Genomic DNA, 17,607 nt, shown 5'->3' with positions numbered 1-17,607 from the left:
CTCCAGATGCAAGCGGCGAAGGAGAAGAAACAAATATGACTATCTGAAAAGGTAATCCATAGGTGATAGAAGCTGGTATCATGGACTGAAGATGACATATACCCCGCAAGTGAATGAAAATCATAGACATGGGTTCAGGAGAAAGAGAGACAAAAGCAAGTTAGAGTGATGAGTGCCAAAATGGCCAAAATAATCAGGATAAAAGAACCGTTACCAAAAAAAGTTGGGGGGGTGGCAATGGATGGGAGGAGGGGAAAGGGGCTGGAAAAGTATTTAGCCTTTCCTGTCCATCTATGCAGAGTACCCGTTAGAGACAGCTTTGCACAATATTTGCAAGATTTAGGACCACCTGCATATGGCGACAAATCAGAAAGGTTTAAGCTGCAAAGGACTCCCAAGATCAAGAAGCAATCACAGCAATTATTCAGAAAGTGGCTAGGGAGAGCATGCATTACACTTGTGATACCAATAACAGAAAAATGAAAAACAGAATACTGAATATGTTTAAATTTGGATGTTCTCCATGAACAAAGCCAGAAGAATGTAGGATCTCATGGAATCCTGCGCAACTGAACAAAGATGATCATGAAGAAGTACCAACTAATTAAGAAAAGAATAACAGAGAGAACAAGCCAAAGAATCGTGATTATGCCAAAGGATGTACGGGGACAGAGAAGCAAACATCAGTTCTAAATTTCAGGCAAGAAGTTATTTAAGTGATAGTGTACTGGGACAGAGTGAGGAGAATGGCAGCATTTCTAGACATCACATATAATCAGATAAAGAGGAAAATGATATCTGAAAGTGTAAGCAAATTCAAGAGTAAAACTGAGATCTAAAAAGATTTAAAGCTAGCTTGACCTGTGTGGAAACCCATAGAGCAGAGGGATTAAGAAGAACACAGGAAAGAAATACATGATTTGATGAAAGGAAGAAAGAAAGGTAGATGAAAATCTTCCATATCTGGCAAGACAAAAAAACCCTACCAAACAAAAATACACCAAAAAACCCCTAACTAAAAAAAAAAAAAAAAAAAAAAAAAAAAAAAAAAAAAAAAAGAGAGAGCTAGTGGAAGGGGAAGAGAATGTTTTATTGTGTGAATTATCCTTTCAGGCTCCACACAGCATATTGCTGATACTGAAAGAAATGGAAAAAGGGAAGGTTTCACAAAAAAAATTTAGAAAGGGCTAAGAACTTCAAATGAGAGTGTTAATAAAGCATTTAACTAGAGAGGTTAAAAATTTAAAGAAAATGCACTTGAGCAGACTGAGGGGAAAAAAAGTGTTGTCATTCAGAAAGCAATGATGAAGGCTGATACAGATAAATACTGAAGACTATTACCTTTAAAAAAATCTGTTTAGCCAAAGAAGCAATTTTATCAGGTCAATAAATGAAACCAGCTTGTAAATCAAACCAAAAGACTATTTAACAGCTTATATTATTTTCTTCCGAACCGTCAATAAAAAGGTATCTTTCAGTGATGATATGCCTTGGTCCAAGAACAGACTCAAATATGAAATTTTAACATTACGGTTGGTATCTTCCATAGGAAAGATATCCATGGAAAGATAACGTTTCAATTTTCTTTTAGACTAAAGGTACAGGCTTTTAAAATTTTAAGTCACTGCATCAAACAATACATTTGAATAACATACCAACTTCTTTTATTGTCAAAAAATAGTACTAAGAATAGTTTCTCGTCTGATTTGGTCTGCATTTGTTCTCCAATTTTCAGTACATCCAGAGGTGGCACTGGTATAGTAACACCGTTGTGATGGCCAGCAACACGAGGCATCTTAGGGTCAATAATCTATAAAAGAGAAGAAAGGACGGTTCCTAATTTTTAAAACTACATAATTTATTTTAAGGAGGTATTACAAATAAAGTTAATGGGAAAAGAATCATAAACTAAACAGCCACTGCATATAAAGTGGATTTGTGTTACACATTTACATAACTTCTTGACAGAAGCTGAATAGGCATAGTGGAGGCACAGCAGTGAATTTAACTGAAAAAACAATCTGTAGAGCATTTTTCACCTATATCAGTTCTTAAAGTCACTTCTGAATTTCATTTAGTACAACTTTGCAGACTGACAAGCAGGTTTCAGAATGAGAAAGTTGAACCAGGATTTCTGAAAGCCATAACTGGCCTCAAATATTGGGTTTTGAATTTCAGATACCTTAAAGAAACAACCTTTGTTAAGGTATGAATATTTTTTATTTCTGCAAAATACAAGCCCCACGTTCAAAATATGGAGCAAAACCATCCAAACAAGCAAAAAAACCCAAATAGAAAAAAAGAAATCAGAAGTCACTTTGAAATATCTTGCATATCCAATTTAATGACTCCGTTTTCAGCAAAACATGCAGTTACAGTCACAAATTCTTTCTAAACAAAGGTGGGGGGGGGGGGGAGGGGGGGAAGATGCTGCTAACGTTAAACTGATCAGGCTGATGGAAAAACTCCTTTATAGGCAGATCACAGCATTATCAAGTGCTCAGCTTCCACCAAAGAGGGGTTATGCTACTCCATGCCTGTTCCACCCACCTCCTACCCTACAAACTCCTCTTGTTTTTCTAGCATCCACACTGGCACCAATCTTAATCCACAGTAAACTGACTATGGGAACTAAATCAACAGAAAGCTAACACTATGAGGAGTTTGTGGAAATCAGGAGAACTTTCTTCTCTTGACTGAGGTTTAACTCCTCAATCAATCCAGCACACACTCAAGAGAAACACCAGTGCTGACATAAAGGAGTGGGCAGAAAAGGAGCCCTTCGGTCATAATCAGCTTTAATCTAACACTAAAGTGCTACCACCATTCAAGAGACAATCAAATTATCAAATTTTCAGCATCTGACTCAACGGTGTTTGAGTCACCCACAGAGGGCACTTAAACTCAAGTGCTCTGAATCTCACCTCCGCAGGTCTTAACCTGACTCTGTATGATTACATTTCCTGATGTCCCCAGCACACATATATTAAAACAGTCATGACTGTCCAGTCTATTATATAAATCAAGCCATAGTGTATGAACCGTTTCTATAACCCCAAATGCCTGAAGCCAAACACTTTATCAACATCATTTTCTCTGCACGCTTTGATTTAAGTAGAACTGTGTGTATTTCTCCTAAAATAACAGGGGCACAACAGCTTTAAGTTTCCAGTATATCATTCACAACTGGATACAATCATTCAATTTATTCTGACTCTACCAAGTTTTTTGTTTCTTTCATGAACTGCAGAATCAAGAGTATTTTTATACTCATTTTGCAGCAGAAAAATATCTTACAGTTCCAACACTAACAAGATGTCTGTCAAATGCTTATTCAGTTGATCCTTTAAACAATAATATATATTGCACAAACAAAGACTACTGAGACAGCTGTGCTGGTTTTGGCTGGCATAGAGTTAATTTTCTTCATAGTAGCTAGTATGGGGCTATGTTTTGGATTTGTGCTGGAAACAGTGTTGATAACACAGGGATGTTTTCGTTATTGCTAAGCAGCGCTTACACAGAGTCAAGGCCTTTTCTGCTTCTGACACCACCCCACCAGCGAGTGGGCTGGGGGTGCACAAGAAGTTGGGAGGGGACACAGCTGGGGCAGCTGACCCCAACTGACCAAAGGAATATTCCATACCACATGATGTCATGCTTAGCATGTAAAGCTGAGGGAAGAAGGAAGGGAGGGACATTCGGAGTGATGGCATTTGTCTTCCCAAGTAACCGTTACGTGTGGTGGAGCCCTGCTTTCCTGGAAATGGGCTGAACACCTGCCTGCTGGTGGGAAGTGGTGAATGAATCCCTTGTTTTGCTTTGCTTGAGTGTGCAGCTTTTGCTTTACCTATTAAACTGTCTTTATCTCAACCCACAAGTTTTCTCACTTTTACTCTTCCGATTCTCTCCCCCATCCCACTGGGGGGGAGTGAGCGAGCAGCTGTGTGGTGCTTAGTTGCCAGCCGGGGTTAAACCACAACAACAGGTATTGCACATCTCAAAAGATGGGTAGGATAGTAGAGATTATTGACTCAACATCTGATATTGCAATAATTTTAAAAACTGGATGCATGGTAGAGGGCAGAATAATACATCTTTATTCAACTGAATGGGAATTTATCAATTACCTTAACACACTGATATTTTCAGACCAGAAACAGTATCACTAGTGTACTGACGGGAAGCTGTGTACTTACCAGAGCTGGGTAAGAGGGATATCCACTGCATTTGGCCCATACTACTTTTAGAGGCTCAAGAACAGACGTTGCAGCATCAGTTGAAATCCACATACTGCTATGCCCAACTTCTAAGAACAAATAATAATCAAATATAAAATTAAAACATTAAAGAATGAAACCTCAGATAAATCTTCTGCAGTTGTTTCCTCATCAATAGCTCATGATCATTAGAATCCAAATACCAATACCACCTTTCATGCACATACCAATAAAAAGCAGGTAATGTTCATAACAGCTCTTTAAATGATACTAGTACTTTAATCCAAGCCTACAGATAAAGAACAAGTTTTTAGACACTTCTAGAAACAGTGTATCTTGAAACACCTTAGTTCTCAGAAAGCAAGTGTTTGCCAAATTCTAATAATCCTTTCCCTTTGAAAAACCTCAAAACAAAACAGAAAATTATGATACTCCAAATAACCAGTTTCTTTTGAAACTACGACAACAATCGTGTCAAAGAGATAATGGTATGGAAGATGCAAATTGCATGGTATGTTTCCAAAGTGTTGGATATCCATAGTAGGATTAGCACCTGAAAATTGACAATGCTTGTCTGGTATACCTTTCTATTCTCATGCATAAGTTCTAATCTGCATTTTAATTTCCATTTATTTATTTATTTTTAATCAGCCTTCTTGGTCTCTCTGTCCAGCTCTTTCCTGCAGCAAAGTTCAAAAAGACCAACAGGGTTCAAGGAAGCAGCTGCAGTAGTGGTTTCTTCTTTCTCAGGAGGCAGCATAACAGAAAACTGAGTTTATGTTACTGCTTGCTTCTACCAGAATCCTCCGTTTTCTTCTCTGTTGCTCACCACTGGATTGAAGCATGAGACAGATTTAAGTCTTTCAGTCAACCAGAACTGCAATTGCCCCCTAGACACACAGGGATATGGTCAAGAGACTGGGCAGAAGACAGTGAGTTATCCCCTCAAGATGGAACTGGGCATGGAAAAAGTAGGAAGAAGGTAAGGGAAGTTCACAACCTGTAACGATGAGGCGGCACTTCTTGTATGGGGAAACGTGGTACCAAAATACAGTTCAGAGGCTCACTTTTTTTTAGCAGTAAGGCAATACTTGATAGAAGTAGCTCTCTACTTGACAAAATACAAATTTATTCCTCAATTCTTCCCCATATGCTCCCATTTAAAATGGGCAATGCTTATTTATAATGAAATGTGGCATGTAGAGATACATTCTATCTCAACATCACGGAAAAGTACTGGAAAAAAACGTGGCGTCAGACCTTCTAAGAGTAGAAATAGCAAGGAAAAACCGTTTAAGGTGATCACCAAAAAAAAAAACCAAACAAAAAAAACCCCAAAAACCAAAAGAGGTCAATCATTCTCCACAACATATTCTAGATCCATTGTCAGCTAATTCATTCAATTATAATTTATTTTTAATCTATAACGGTATCAACATTTCAAGAAAACACTTCATTGGGAAGTCTAACTTTAGAGATTCACAACTATGTAACATCAGTTATCAAAATGCCATAGTTCATAATAACCTGCCACCACAGCATAACGAAGACGTTAGATGTTTTTGAAGCTAAAAGTTGTTAAAGGTTCTATTACAGGTGTGGGTATCATAGGAGAAAGAGAAACAAATGCAATTGTTCCAGTGTCTTTAAGACCTTGAATAAGTCTCCTAAAGAAAACAGCGATCTTTGCCATCAATCCCAGCAGGCTTTACAGAGGAGATCTTTAATTAGTGGATTCCATTATACAAAACCATGAAAATAATTTATGTTATTTACGCTATTTCTTACTGAACTACATAACCTTGGAAAAACAGTTACTAAATCTATCTACTAGTTTGTTTATTTGTTCCTGTCTGTATATTTTTGGAGAGGTCATTCTAGGACATTCTTCACTTTCTTATTAAAAGCCATAATAATATTCTTCAGATTTATAAACATATAACATACATAAATATAATACATACAGGCATTCTTATACTTCTAAGAGTATAGCTGAATACATAAAATACTGGATATTATGGAAAGACACGTTAAATCCAGATGAACCATTTTGGTAGTATCTCAGAATAAAAAAGTCAGAGCAATTGCTAACACAACAGAAGAAGCCATTTAGGCAACTTCTTTATTTCTCTGCTGTATTAATACCAGTATGTTAAGTATTCACACACCAGTTAGAAAGAGTTATGAAGGTTTAGATTAATGTATCCTTCACACACAGACTATTTTGAAAAATATATATAGAACTGTATCTGGTACATAAAAACAGTACAAGTCCTCTTCTTCAGGGCAGCTAAGAAGAAAAGAAAAGAAACCTACGTTATTCTCAGCTGCAGAGTTGATATGAAACAAAGAAAATGGTATTTTAATGCTGAGTAGGTCATACACAATCTGACAGTATGCATGCAGCCAGATTCCCTCAGAGACTTCTCAGGTGTATACACAGTAGAGAAGAGTCTCAGAATTTTTCCTAGTCAGAATTTATTCCGTGTGGTGATAGGGGGTTACTACACTAGGACATATGGTTACTAGTTTTCTTCTACAACATAAAACCCCCTTTATTTCCTCAAGCTATGAGAGACAATGAATTTAAGTTAGCAGTCAGGACAACGTACTGCTAAAGATATTAAATAACAGTACTCTCACTAGCTGAAAACCAACAGTACCAAAATACCACAAACCAGACTTAAGATCCTACATAGTTTAGGGTAAAGATAAGGATGTCTCATTATACTTTTCCTCCCCTTACAGACTTTTTACTTCTTACAATATTTTTAGAACAACTAGTGGTTTTTTCAGTATCATTCTCATAGTAGAGTAAAGGCGTTTAATTTTTTGTGGGAAGTTGAGCAAAACACCCATTAGGTGCCAGCATCACAAGCCTTAAAACTTTAAGGCACTTCTGCCTTCAAAAACAGAGCTACAAACTTCAAACCTAGTATCAGCATAGCTTTCAGCAAGGAATGTGAGCTCTTCATAGGCCAATTTTATTTTAAACCAGAAACTTCAGCCACAAACAGGAAAGTCTGTTTTACTGAAAGATGACCAGATTAATACTGCACAGTGTTTTCCTCTTTTTTTTTTCTTTTTTTAAATTACATGGAGGAAACTTTGATTCTAACACCTAAATCTGCAGACCAATCCACTGACACTGAGCATATTTAAGCTCCAAAACTACTGCCACCCAAGAGGTAGCTGTGGTATCTGCAGCACAGATGGATCATTCTTTAGCACAAATGATAAATCGAGACTTTCCTTTTACTATGTAACTCTTGGCTGGACAAAGTGTTCTCTTTGCTGTCAATGTTACCTGTTGAAATTAAGACCATGCAGAGGGGAAAGCTATTTGAGTCAAACAGAGCAAAATGTTCCCCTACAACCTGGCTCCTGCCCACTCTTGCTCACCAATCTGATGTGACCAAGGAAAAGACAGCATCTAGACACTGCTGGAAAAAATACCATCACTAAGACTTACTGAGGAAAAAAAAAAATTCTGACAAGGTGGACCAACTGGCTGGAGAAAGATGGGGACAAAGAATTGAAAACTGGGACAAAAAGCATGAGAGAGCCCAGATAACAGGAGAGCTACGTAAGAATCTTGGATCAGGGAACAAGGAATAGCCAGGCAAAAGGATTAGGCAAGGTTCAGGAGGGACAGGCAGAAGAACACGTTGCCACTTTGGCGCAGCAACTTCCTGACCCTATAAAGGAATCCAAGGCCTACAAACCTCAGCACATCTCTGGATACAGCAGCTATTAAAGAAAACCACTCATAGCACATGTCTATTCGTCTACCAGTGCTCTCGCACACCAAGGACAACAAGCTGTTACATACAGATAATTCTATTTGAAAACCAAGAAAACCCTATTAAGCTTACAAGTCCAAGCCCCCAAAATTCGACAGAACTCTGAGTTACTTTTGAAACTTTAATTCATTCTCTGTATTTATATCTCAATATAATCTTCATATTTCAATATAGAACATATTGTTCCATAATAGTCTTAACTTGTCCAGTACACTGAGTAGACCTGGTTCTAAACCATACCTCAGCCTCACAAGTCAAAAATGCTGAACATGGCAGCAATATTATAAAAAACAGCATGTCCTAACTTGCACACTTGGCTTTGTGATTTCAATAGCATTCTTGTAACATTGTTTGCGTTCGGACCAACATATTTCAGCGTGTGTCCATTACAATGATTATGGCCATTAGTCAATGCAAAACTGCATCCCATCATAATTGCAGTATTACAACATACCATAGGTTCTGAGACAGCATCTTGTGAACAGACACAAGATATTCCTTGGACCTAAAGACAGCATAACTGTAAGCACTGTGTTTGTTTCTAAAGCATATATACTCCATCAAACAGAACTGTCTGAGACATTTTGCCAAGAATGAACAACCCTTTATTTAAAGTTTCTTTCTAAAATCTGGGATTTTACTAATAGAAGTAAATCATGGTAAAATTCCAGTTATGCACAGAATGTAAGCAGCAGTTTTCCCTTCACTCCTACTTATTTCCTCTTCTTGATCTGCTGAGGTAACAGGGTGCAGAAGGCAGCCAAAAGAGCTTAAATTAGACAGAATATATAGTAATATATAAAACAATGCTGTTAAATGTAATTTGTTCCTCCTCTTAGGCAGCTGTAGAATCTGTCTGAGAACAGAGACAGAATTGAGAGAGATCAAGGAGAGTTCTGAAAAAACAGGTACAAGAATTCTAAGTGGAAAGCATTAAATATAAGACTACCCAGGACAGAGTAAGAAAAGCAAACAGAAAAGGTTAAGTCCTGTATAAAAGGTTACCATACAGATAATAAAGATACTAAACCTGAGAGTAACGAAGCAGTAGCTGAAAACAGATTAGCTGCAAGAAAGAAAAACAAAACTGATCATACAGGGAGGAAAGAACAGCCTAAGGCAAACAGAGTCAGATCAAAGCACACGAAAGACACGAAAGAGGCGTGGACAAGTAACACCCAGGATGAGGGGGAGAAGAGTTGTAAGGTCAAACTAAAGACAGGCCTGCTAGACACTGCAAGGCTGATGCCTAACTTCAGTGTGCGAGCACTGCATTATACAAACACAGTTCTACTTACAGAAGAGATGACCTACTTAAATCTTGTAGTGCAATTAAAATATTGAAACAGGTGGAAAATATATCAACATAACATAGTTATTTCCCTAAGATTTGGTAACTATCCTGTACATTCCTAGAAATTTCCACTTCTTTCCAATTTCAAACTTTTCCTGAATCAAAGCAGACCATGTCTTACCCATCTGTCAATACGTTTATGCAGAACAGTGTATGAGGAGTAAACCCTAAATCAAAAAGCTCAACAAAGAAAAATATTGGCAGAACCACAAATAGTCCTTCAGGCCAAGTTTTGCTTGTATTACTAGAGTAGCTTGATCACTTTAAATACCACTTATTAATCAAAGAAACAAAATCAGCTACTGTTCTCTTCAAAGACTTCAAAGAGTCAAAAGCAGACACCTGTAGTTTCTGCAATGCTATCAACACCACTTTCAGAATGCTTAATGTATTTCAGCAGCAAAAACAAGAATGCTAGAATCTGTCAAATAAATGGACAAAATTATAGTTATACAGTATTATTAAGAACACAATTATTTATAGTTACCAGCTGCAATTCTTGCTGCTTTGGCATAGTTTCCATTTTCAATACATGATATCAATTCACTTCGGTCTTCCAGTGTGTGTCTTCGTATAAGTGCAGGTTTACCTTTACCACACTTCGGTAGGCTGAAACTGCAAAAGTATTGATATTAAAACCATTACTTGATAATTAACATTGTTCACTATAAATCAAGACTTTGAAAAAGAATTTAAAATTCATCAGTACACAGTAAAATCAGAGCAGCAAGCTATAATAAATTTTATGTAACAAACACAAACAACAACATAAAAGCCAAAAACCCAGATTATTTTCATGCACAGAATTGCCTGGTTATCAGCAAAAGACAAACAGTAAGCAACAGGTTATAGAGGCGCAAATGAGAGAAGCTGCTTTGTCTCCAGTGTTACACTGGATACTGGCCAAATGAAAATGTGTTCTCTCTGCTCCCACAGTTCCACTACATAGGAAACACAATTATTTTCTCTTTCATTTTTCACTACAAATTCAAGTCTTACAATTGTGGAATGTCTATACACAAAATGGGAAATTTGTTCTCTGCACACTTGAGTTTTCTTTAAGAGATCACAGAATCTGAACAGCAAGTATTCTAGATCAAATCCTCAATATATTACAAGAGATGCAATACTAAATTCTCTTTGTTTCTGAAAGCCTGTTTGACATGAGTGCATTAACACCATTCCCTTAAACAGTTTAATACCAATCCTGAACGCATGAATAAAGCCTCATTTTTTTCTGTAACAGATTTAACCTTTACTCCTGTGTGCCCCATCCTCATAGCCCAGGACTGGAGACAGCTACCTTTTACCCAGAGATTAGTGTGCTTTTGGAAGACGTGCACCATTGGTGATGAAGAAATATTTATCAATGGTAGCAGAGGTGACCATTCTGACAGCCCTATCTTTAACAACAGACTTCACAAAGAGAAGGTCAATAGTTGGTATACAGGTACTATCATCACTGCAGCAACTAGCCAGTAATCCAAATCACAGACTGATTATCTACAGTTCCACAGCTACTGAATTTACCTTCCCTGTGTACAAGACTCTGCTTTGGAAATTGCTTCTCTCCTCCCCTCACCAAAATAAACACACCCATTTTTAGTATTCAGGATCAAGAAGGTAATTAGGATACTATATGCACAAACGTGTATGTATCTATACAGAGCAAGGGTATAGTCAAGTATAAAGTGTAACTGCCCAGATCTGCAATAGCCTGAATTCAACAAAAGAATACTAGCAATCCTGAAAGGTGTCTCAGCTTTGACACACAACTGAGAAAACTGAAATGTACTCTTTTTTCTAATATTTATGCAACCCTCCAATGTGGGTCACAAGCAGTATAGAAAACTGATATATTCAGTCTCAAATTTATATTTCAGATTTGCAGTTTTACCTTGAGTTACACAAAAGACTGTTACTAGATGAAATACTAGATTCTGATGCACAGCGGCGACGAGGTTCAACTTTTCTTCCCGGAGTATCATCTAATGCTCTCTCTTTACTTCCATCTCCAAAACCATTTGACAGACCTACAGCACAACACAAAAATAAACTGCATCAAACTGGAAACCACACCATTTTCATTAACAACTTTTTGTATTCACACATTTTATCATTATTGTTCTGTACTTCAAGTATTTTGATGTGGCGAAAAAGAAAGAACATGAACATTAACAAAATATTTAATTTCAAAACACAGTATTATAAATAGGAGGTTCCTGTTGTCCCGATTTTAAAGATAGGATGGAAATTTAGGCAACATAAAAAAAGGTGAAGATTATAATATGGGAAATGTCAAATGGAATATCAAATCAGTCTTTGTATGTAATGTTTCCAACTATTAAGACAGTCAGGCTGCAGAAGCTGGGTAGAAAAAACAAGAAAAAAAAAAGAAAAAACCAAAACGTTACAAACCAGGCAGATTTACCAAGTCAACACAAGACTCATTTGAATACAATGTTACAACCATAAGTCAAGGAATACTGAAAATCCTTTTCAAACACTGGAAGTAAAAAGTGGCAGGGATTCCCTCCTGATGCTATCTAGTTCTTCCTGAAAGTCTCTCCGTTTTAGTAAATTCAGAGTGACACTATCATGTCTGTTTTCTGTGATCAACAATCAATAATATGCACATTACTATTTTTGACTATCCTTCCCTTGGCACAAGTTTATATAAGTCCAAAGATATTATATTTTAATTTCATAATTGTAATGAAAATGTAAAAAAGGCTTTTATATTACAAGCTACTGATTTGATGGGCTGCCACCAATCCTGCTCTGGGTTTGCTAATTCACAAACAGTATACTTCTTGTTAAGCCATTTCCATATTTGATTAGAGAGACAAATGAAGAGGTTTAAGATAGTGTTCTGAAGACTTTCCCGGGGGGGGGGGGGGGGGGGGGGGGGGGGGGGGCGTGGAGGAAATTAGAACTAAAAAAGAAAGAATCCAACAGAGACTCAAGAGTATCAACAGAAATGAACTGGCTAAAGACAATGGCACTAGCCTGCAATCAGCTACTGCAAGCTGTAGACTGCGAAGAGAACAAAATTTTAACACAAATTCAATTCTGACCACACTTATTTCCTTACAATGACTTAAAGTTTTTACTTAACGCATATGACCAGCATGCTTCTCATAATGCAAGAAAGAGCTACTCATCCCAGCCATCGTATTAGCAGTCTTAAAGGTCATCATGATCTTTGTTCATTCAGACATAGTCAAATAAGCTAATGTAACTTCACGTGCCTCTCCATAGAGCATTATACTATAAGACAATTATGGCAGAACTCCCTTTATTAAGTTCTAATTCTTCCAGTCTGTTTGCTACGAAGACTTCTGCGAAGAAGGCTGACAACTAAGGAACTTGAGCTTAGCAAGTTACTTTGTACAATCCAGTCGTATTTCAAGGTATTTCCATACAGTGATTTAAGGGATTTCCCCCTCCACCCCCAGGAGACCTTCCATTTGGATGATCAACACAATTTTAGATTTTTAAGAGAAAAAGGAGGATTTATTCAATAGTCTGAAAGATTTACAGACAAGCATTCTCTTTCATTGTCATTTAGTTGACATTGCAGAACATTCATTTAAGAGTGTCTGTTTTGTAACTCCTATATTTGCCTTTGATTTCCTACACAAGGAAAAACACGATACAGGTAGCATTGTCTTGAGTGTTCAAGCACCAAACTACATGCTATTGATTAATCTTGTTCTCATTCTCAGCAAGTCAGTACAAATAGCTGGAGATTAAGAAGGAGTTCAGTCCTAGACTATGCTGAAAGACCTGTCAAAACATGTTTTATGAGAAAGCTTAAATTCCCCTATAAACTATCACAGTACACTTCACACAGCATCTGAAAAGCTGAAAAAACATTCTGCAAAGATAAAAAGGAGATCTCTTAGGCCTCTGCAAATAACTATTTTTTATTCTTAGATATTCTGTCAGACCTATTTTTCAAGTGAGGTGTAGAAACTGTTTTGTTTTCATCCTGCCACAAGCCAGAGACACATTACTCAAGTTATCATTCTGCATCTAGCTAATATAAATCAGCTATCAGCAGAAACAAGTTACATCACAGATTAAATTTTAAATTTAAAAGACAGATCAAGTAATTATTGCTACCAGAACCAGAGCACAGTTCAGGTTCCCAGTGAACTGAGAAAGTGGAAGGAAATACCTGTTTATTCTTGTAAGAGTACGTATAAAATGTTTAACCATATGTATGCCAAATATGATTCGGCTACGTATCTCTATGTACACTGGTTCTGTATGTATATCCAGGACAAAAAAAATTAGGGAGTAGCTTCAAATTTTGATTGTTTCAATCAGTTTATGATTGTGCTGCCGCTGAAATAGACATTTTGGCACTCTCAGTCCCTTGCAATGGTTTCTCCTCATCGCCATCATGTCAGTACCAAGAAATACGTGGTCATGCTAACGACCTAGTTTTCAGCAATGCGCTGGGCAAAGCAACCATGTGATTGCTCGATTGCTGATGTTGAGAAACAAGGGATGCATGAGAAACATGCAACTATAGCAATGGAGACAGCTCTCTGCAGCGGTAGTCCAGTCTTATACTAGTTTAAACATAACCTACATTAAGAGTTCAATGACCCAATTCACTAATGTAGGTGTTTAAGATTACAGTAAGCAAAGTTTTTTAAATCTGTAGAATGGTTACTAACAGCGGAAAACAACCCAACTTTTCTGACAAATAAGGAATATTAAAGTGCAAAAGAATTTAGAGCTTCTCAAACACATTTCTCTCTTGCTTGTGGAAGTATGAAAACCGAAGAACATGCAGACTATCAGCAGGAGTTATTTTCCTGAATATCAAGCCCTGAATGACATGAGCTCACGCAATCCACGAGACGCAAGTTTATACAGTCCACTTTCAGAAATTATATGGAATAGGCATTATTTTAAGAAAGGAAGATCTCAATGCTTAAACAAAACACACTCATATCTAGTCACAGATGCAGCAGTTCCCAAAAGCAACCTTGTAACTTGCCAGAAAAATCCAGGCAATAAAATTTCAGTGCTTTATGGTATCACCGATGTGCAAAAAATAAACAGATATACTACATTTATATGCCGTAACTGGGAATTTGTTTTTTTAGATCATTATAAAACTCTTTCTCCCATGAATCAAGAAACATCCAATCTCCTGCAGCTACTAGAATAAGCGAGATTAAAGAAGATCCCCTTTGCTTTAAGGAATTTGCATTTTATTGGCTCAAAAGATATTACTAAGAAGGTCAAATAAAGAAAATCCATGGGAGAAGTAACTCATCCTGCTTTTGCGGATCAGTAGCCTGGGTAAGCTTGCAACAAACTTCTCTGAGCCATTTACATTTTCCAAAAGCTCATGATTTTGTTAGATCAAATGAGCTTTCTCTACAGTCATGGAGAGGAACTTTATTCGGTCAAGTACTGAACTTACACATACCACCTCACCAACACCCTTGATTGAGAACATCCCCCGTCAAAAAAAATCCCAAACATCAAACTAAAACCTTTCGTTAGTGGATTTTCCCCTCTGTTCTTAAGTTTCTTCAAAAAAGCAGTCCACTCTCACAGGCAGAACTCAACTTTTTTCATTAAAAAAAGGGAATTCACAAATAGTGAAGTCTGCTATCAATCTTAAATGCAGGGTTATCGCCATTTCCAATCTTCAGCTCTAGACTTCAATTTACATAGAAAGTGTACTGCCATGTCAATCATGGCATAACACACATAATCATTTTAAAAATAAAGAAACACTAACAAACAACTGTAAAATAAGAAGAAAAAAAAGCCAAAGATTACCAGCTCGATACTTTTTCACAGGTTTCTCACTGCCTTGAAAATTGTATTTATCAGGGAAAGTTTCAACTTTTTCTCAACAGTAGCAGTTTGCTCTTAAACTGCAATTAAAACTTTCACTGACTACCTACATCAAGCAAGTTAGAATCTTGTTACCCACACCAAATTAATGGAAGGAGGAAAAGGTAACTCTTGAAAGACAGCAGAAGTTTGGAAAAAATGAGAGGAAAACTCAGGATAGTCCAAGGAGCAGCATGCTCCGTGAATGTACAAAATGCTGCCACAGAATACAGAATTGTGCCTTTCAGACTGTAATCACATCTTGTAGTTCTGCTGAAACAAAAATAAAGAAGCAGAACTTGTACAGAATTATTCTAAAGCAATTAAAACTTTATTATTCATAGCTTGATGCAAACCCAAGCATATCCAAATGTAAGATGAAGTGCTGTATTAAAACCACAGCTGAAAAGCTGAGAAATAATGAAAGCCATTAAATAATTTCAGCCACTAAAAAACAGAGCATTCAAAAAACGACTGCACACAGTGCACCAGCACTTACATAACACTGTTTAGGTTCATTTTACCAAGCAAGGACTAATCAAGTCCTGATTTGTGCACTTACCCAGCACCAGTGACGTTAGTCTTCATTTTTATTTTTATATATATATAAAAGAAAAATGTGTATTTTATTAAAACTACATAAATGCAGAAAAATAGGTAAAACATTTTTTTGTATGCTTTACTTCTCCAAGGAAGATTAGACTGGTTTGGGGGGAAGGGAAGAGGATGGAGGTGGAACATTCTTAACTAATCTGCTCTCACAAAGAATGTTCTGGGAATAAGAACGCTGGGACTGGTAAAAATCTGCGACCCATTTGTGTCACATATACTACAACATGTACAACTTTATAACTTACGGAAATGGGGCAATATATTGAATGAAGAGCATAGTTTCATATATGTCAAGACTTCCTCCAACAGTGTTCATATTTTTTTTTTGTTTTAAGGATGGCTGGTGTCTCCAACATGATCCAAAATAATTACGTCAAATGTAATTGTCTTTCTGCGTTCCAAAATGATCATTTAATTGAATTCCATTCCATGTTGAGGATAACAGAAAATAATTAGGATCCAAAGAGATAAATACCCAGCATGATATTAGTTAATATGAGAACCTGGAAGACAGTGAAAAAGCCATTAAGTCTCTCTGAAAGGAAACAGAGCTTTCAAATAAATAAGCCATCCTTACAGCAGCGTCCAGAGACAGTGAGAATGATAGAAGTGTTCCACGTATTCTAACACTAATACTCAGCTAAAGTTTCAAAAGGGGCAAAACTAGATTAAAAGTTTCACTTTGATTCAGTCCTCTTTCTTGAAAAAGAAAATATATGCAAGGCATTGAAAGCATAGAATACAACCTCCACGTGCATGATACGCATCAAGAACGTGGTTTTGAAATGTATCTAAAAATCCCTCCAGTAAGAGTAAGAAGGGTGATGACCCTAATTTAAGAGGATTTATATACACAGGTATGCACAGACAGGATAAAGGAACACTTTACGTGTTATTAATAAATAATCAGAAGCTACTGTATTCTTAAATACGCAAACCTTGAAAATGGGCGTATTGCAGCAATAGGAAGGCATCCACAAAATTTTTAAAAAGTGAACCTTAGAGTAACCCTATAAATGTCTACTTCCAACAATAAATTCTGGAGTGCAGTAAGAATATTAGACACAATCCTTCTTTTCAGAATACAGATGAATATCTGAGCAAATCAAAGTTTACAGTTCTTAGAACAGTCTTCAGTATGCAGACAAAATGGGAGCCAGTTACTCACAAAGATGATAAAGTTTGGTGTAAAGAGTCCCCTTGGAAATAAAGCTTTTAAAACTTGCTTAAAATTTGGTCATGGCCAAAGATAGCAAAGAAAGCTCAGTGTGAGCCCATGACGTGGCACCTACACACTAAACAGCAGCAGCTTTCAAGATCCTAAACAGAAAAATTTCATCTTTGTCGGTTTAAGTAACACATAATGAATACAATTTGGTGGCTGATCGAATAGTCAAAGTTTGATATGTTTCAAAAGAATGCTTAAGAATTCATCCTGTAACTACTAATTTTCTTCGAAATCTGGGAATAAGAAGTGTCTCTGGCTAATCAGATGAGAGTCTGCTAAAACAGCTGAATCTGAATTGCACAACAGAAAGGAAAACTAATCAACATTTAATAACTACAGCTTCCACAAGATAAGGATTGTCTGTTGCTCTGTGCACTACAACAATAGGATCACTGTACAGTAGGATTGTTCAAGACATTTTAAAACATACAAGTGGGAGGCAACACTAGTGGAGGAGTTTCAAAACATTCCAGAAAAATCTGAAAGGAAAAAAAGAGCATACAAGCAGAAACGTTTCTC

At 36.8% G+C, this 17,607-nt stretch overlaps 1 protein-coding gene across 4 annotated transcripts in view; it reads right to left on the bottom strand.

The window, feature by feature from the left end:
* The window catches only part of BRD1 (bromodomain containing 1), a 66,818-nt gene that overhangs the window by 2,570 nt on the left and 46,641 nt on the right, over positions 1-17,607 (bottom strand). For 3 of the 4 annotated variants that reach the window (XM_050895763.1, XM_050895780.1, XM_050895772.1), the window contains exons 9-12: positions 11,275-11,410; positions 9,865-9,992; positions 4,200-4,309; positions 1,656-1,810 (exon numbers count right to left, since the gene is read on the bottom strand). In XM_050895763.1, coding sequence (XP_050751720.1) covers positions 1,656-1,810; positions 4,200-4,309; positions 9,865-9,992; positions 11,275-11,410 — 529 coding nt within the window. Of the gene's footprint in view, positions 1-1,655; positions 1,811-4,199; positions 4,310-9,864; positions 9,993-11,274; positions 11,411-16,321; positions 16,364-17,607 lie in introns of those variants that run through there. The other variant, XM_050895788.1, reaches the window with a different exon arrangement.

Source organism: Gymnogyps californianus, chromosome 1, assembly GCF_018139145.2.
Source record: "Gymnogyps californianus isolate 813 chromosome 1, ASM1813914v2, whole genome shotgun sequence".
In the NCBI taxonomy this organism is placed as follows: Eukaryota; Metazoa; Chordata; class Aves; order Accipitriformes; family Cathartidae; genus Gymnogyps; species Gymnogyps californianus.
Note: the sequence above shows the minus strand (reverse complement) of the source record. Positions and strands in the feature narration are given on the sequence as shown.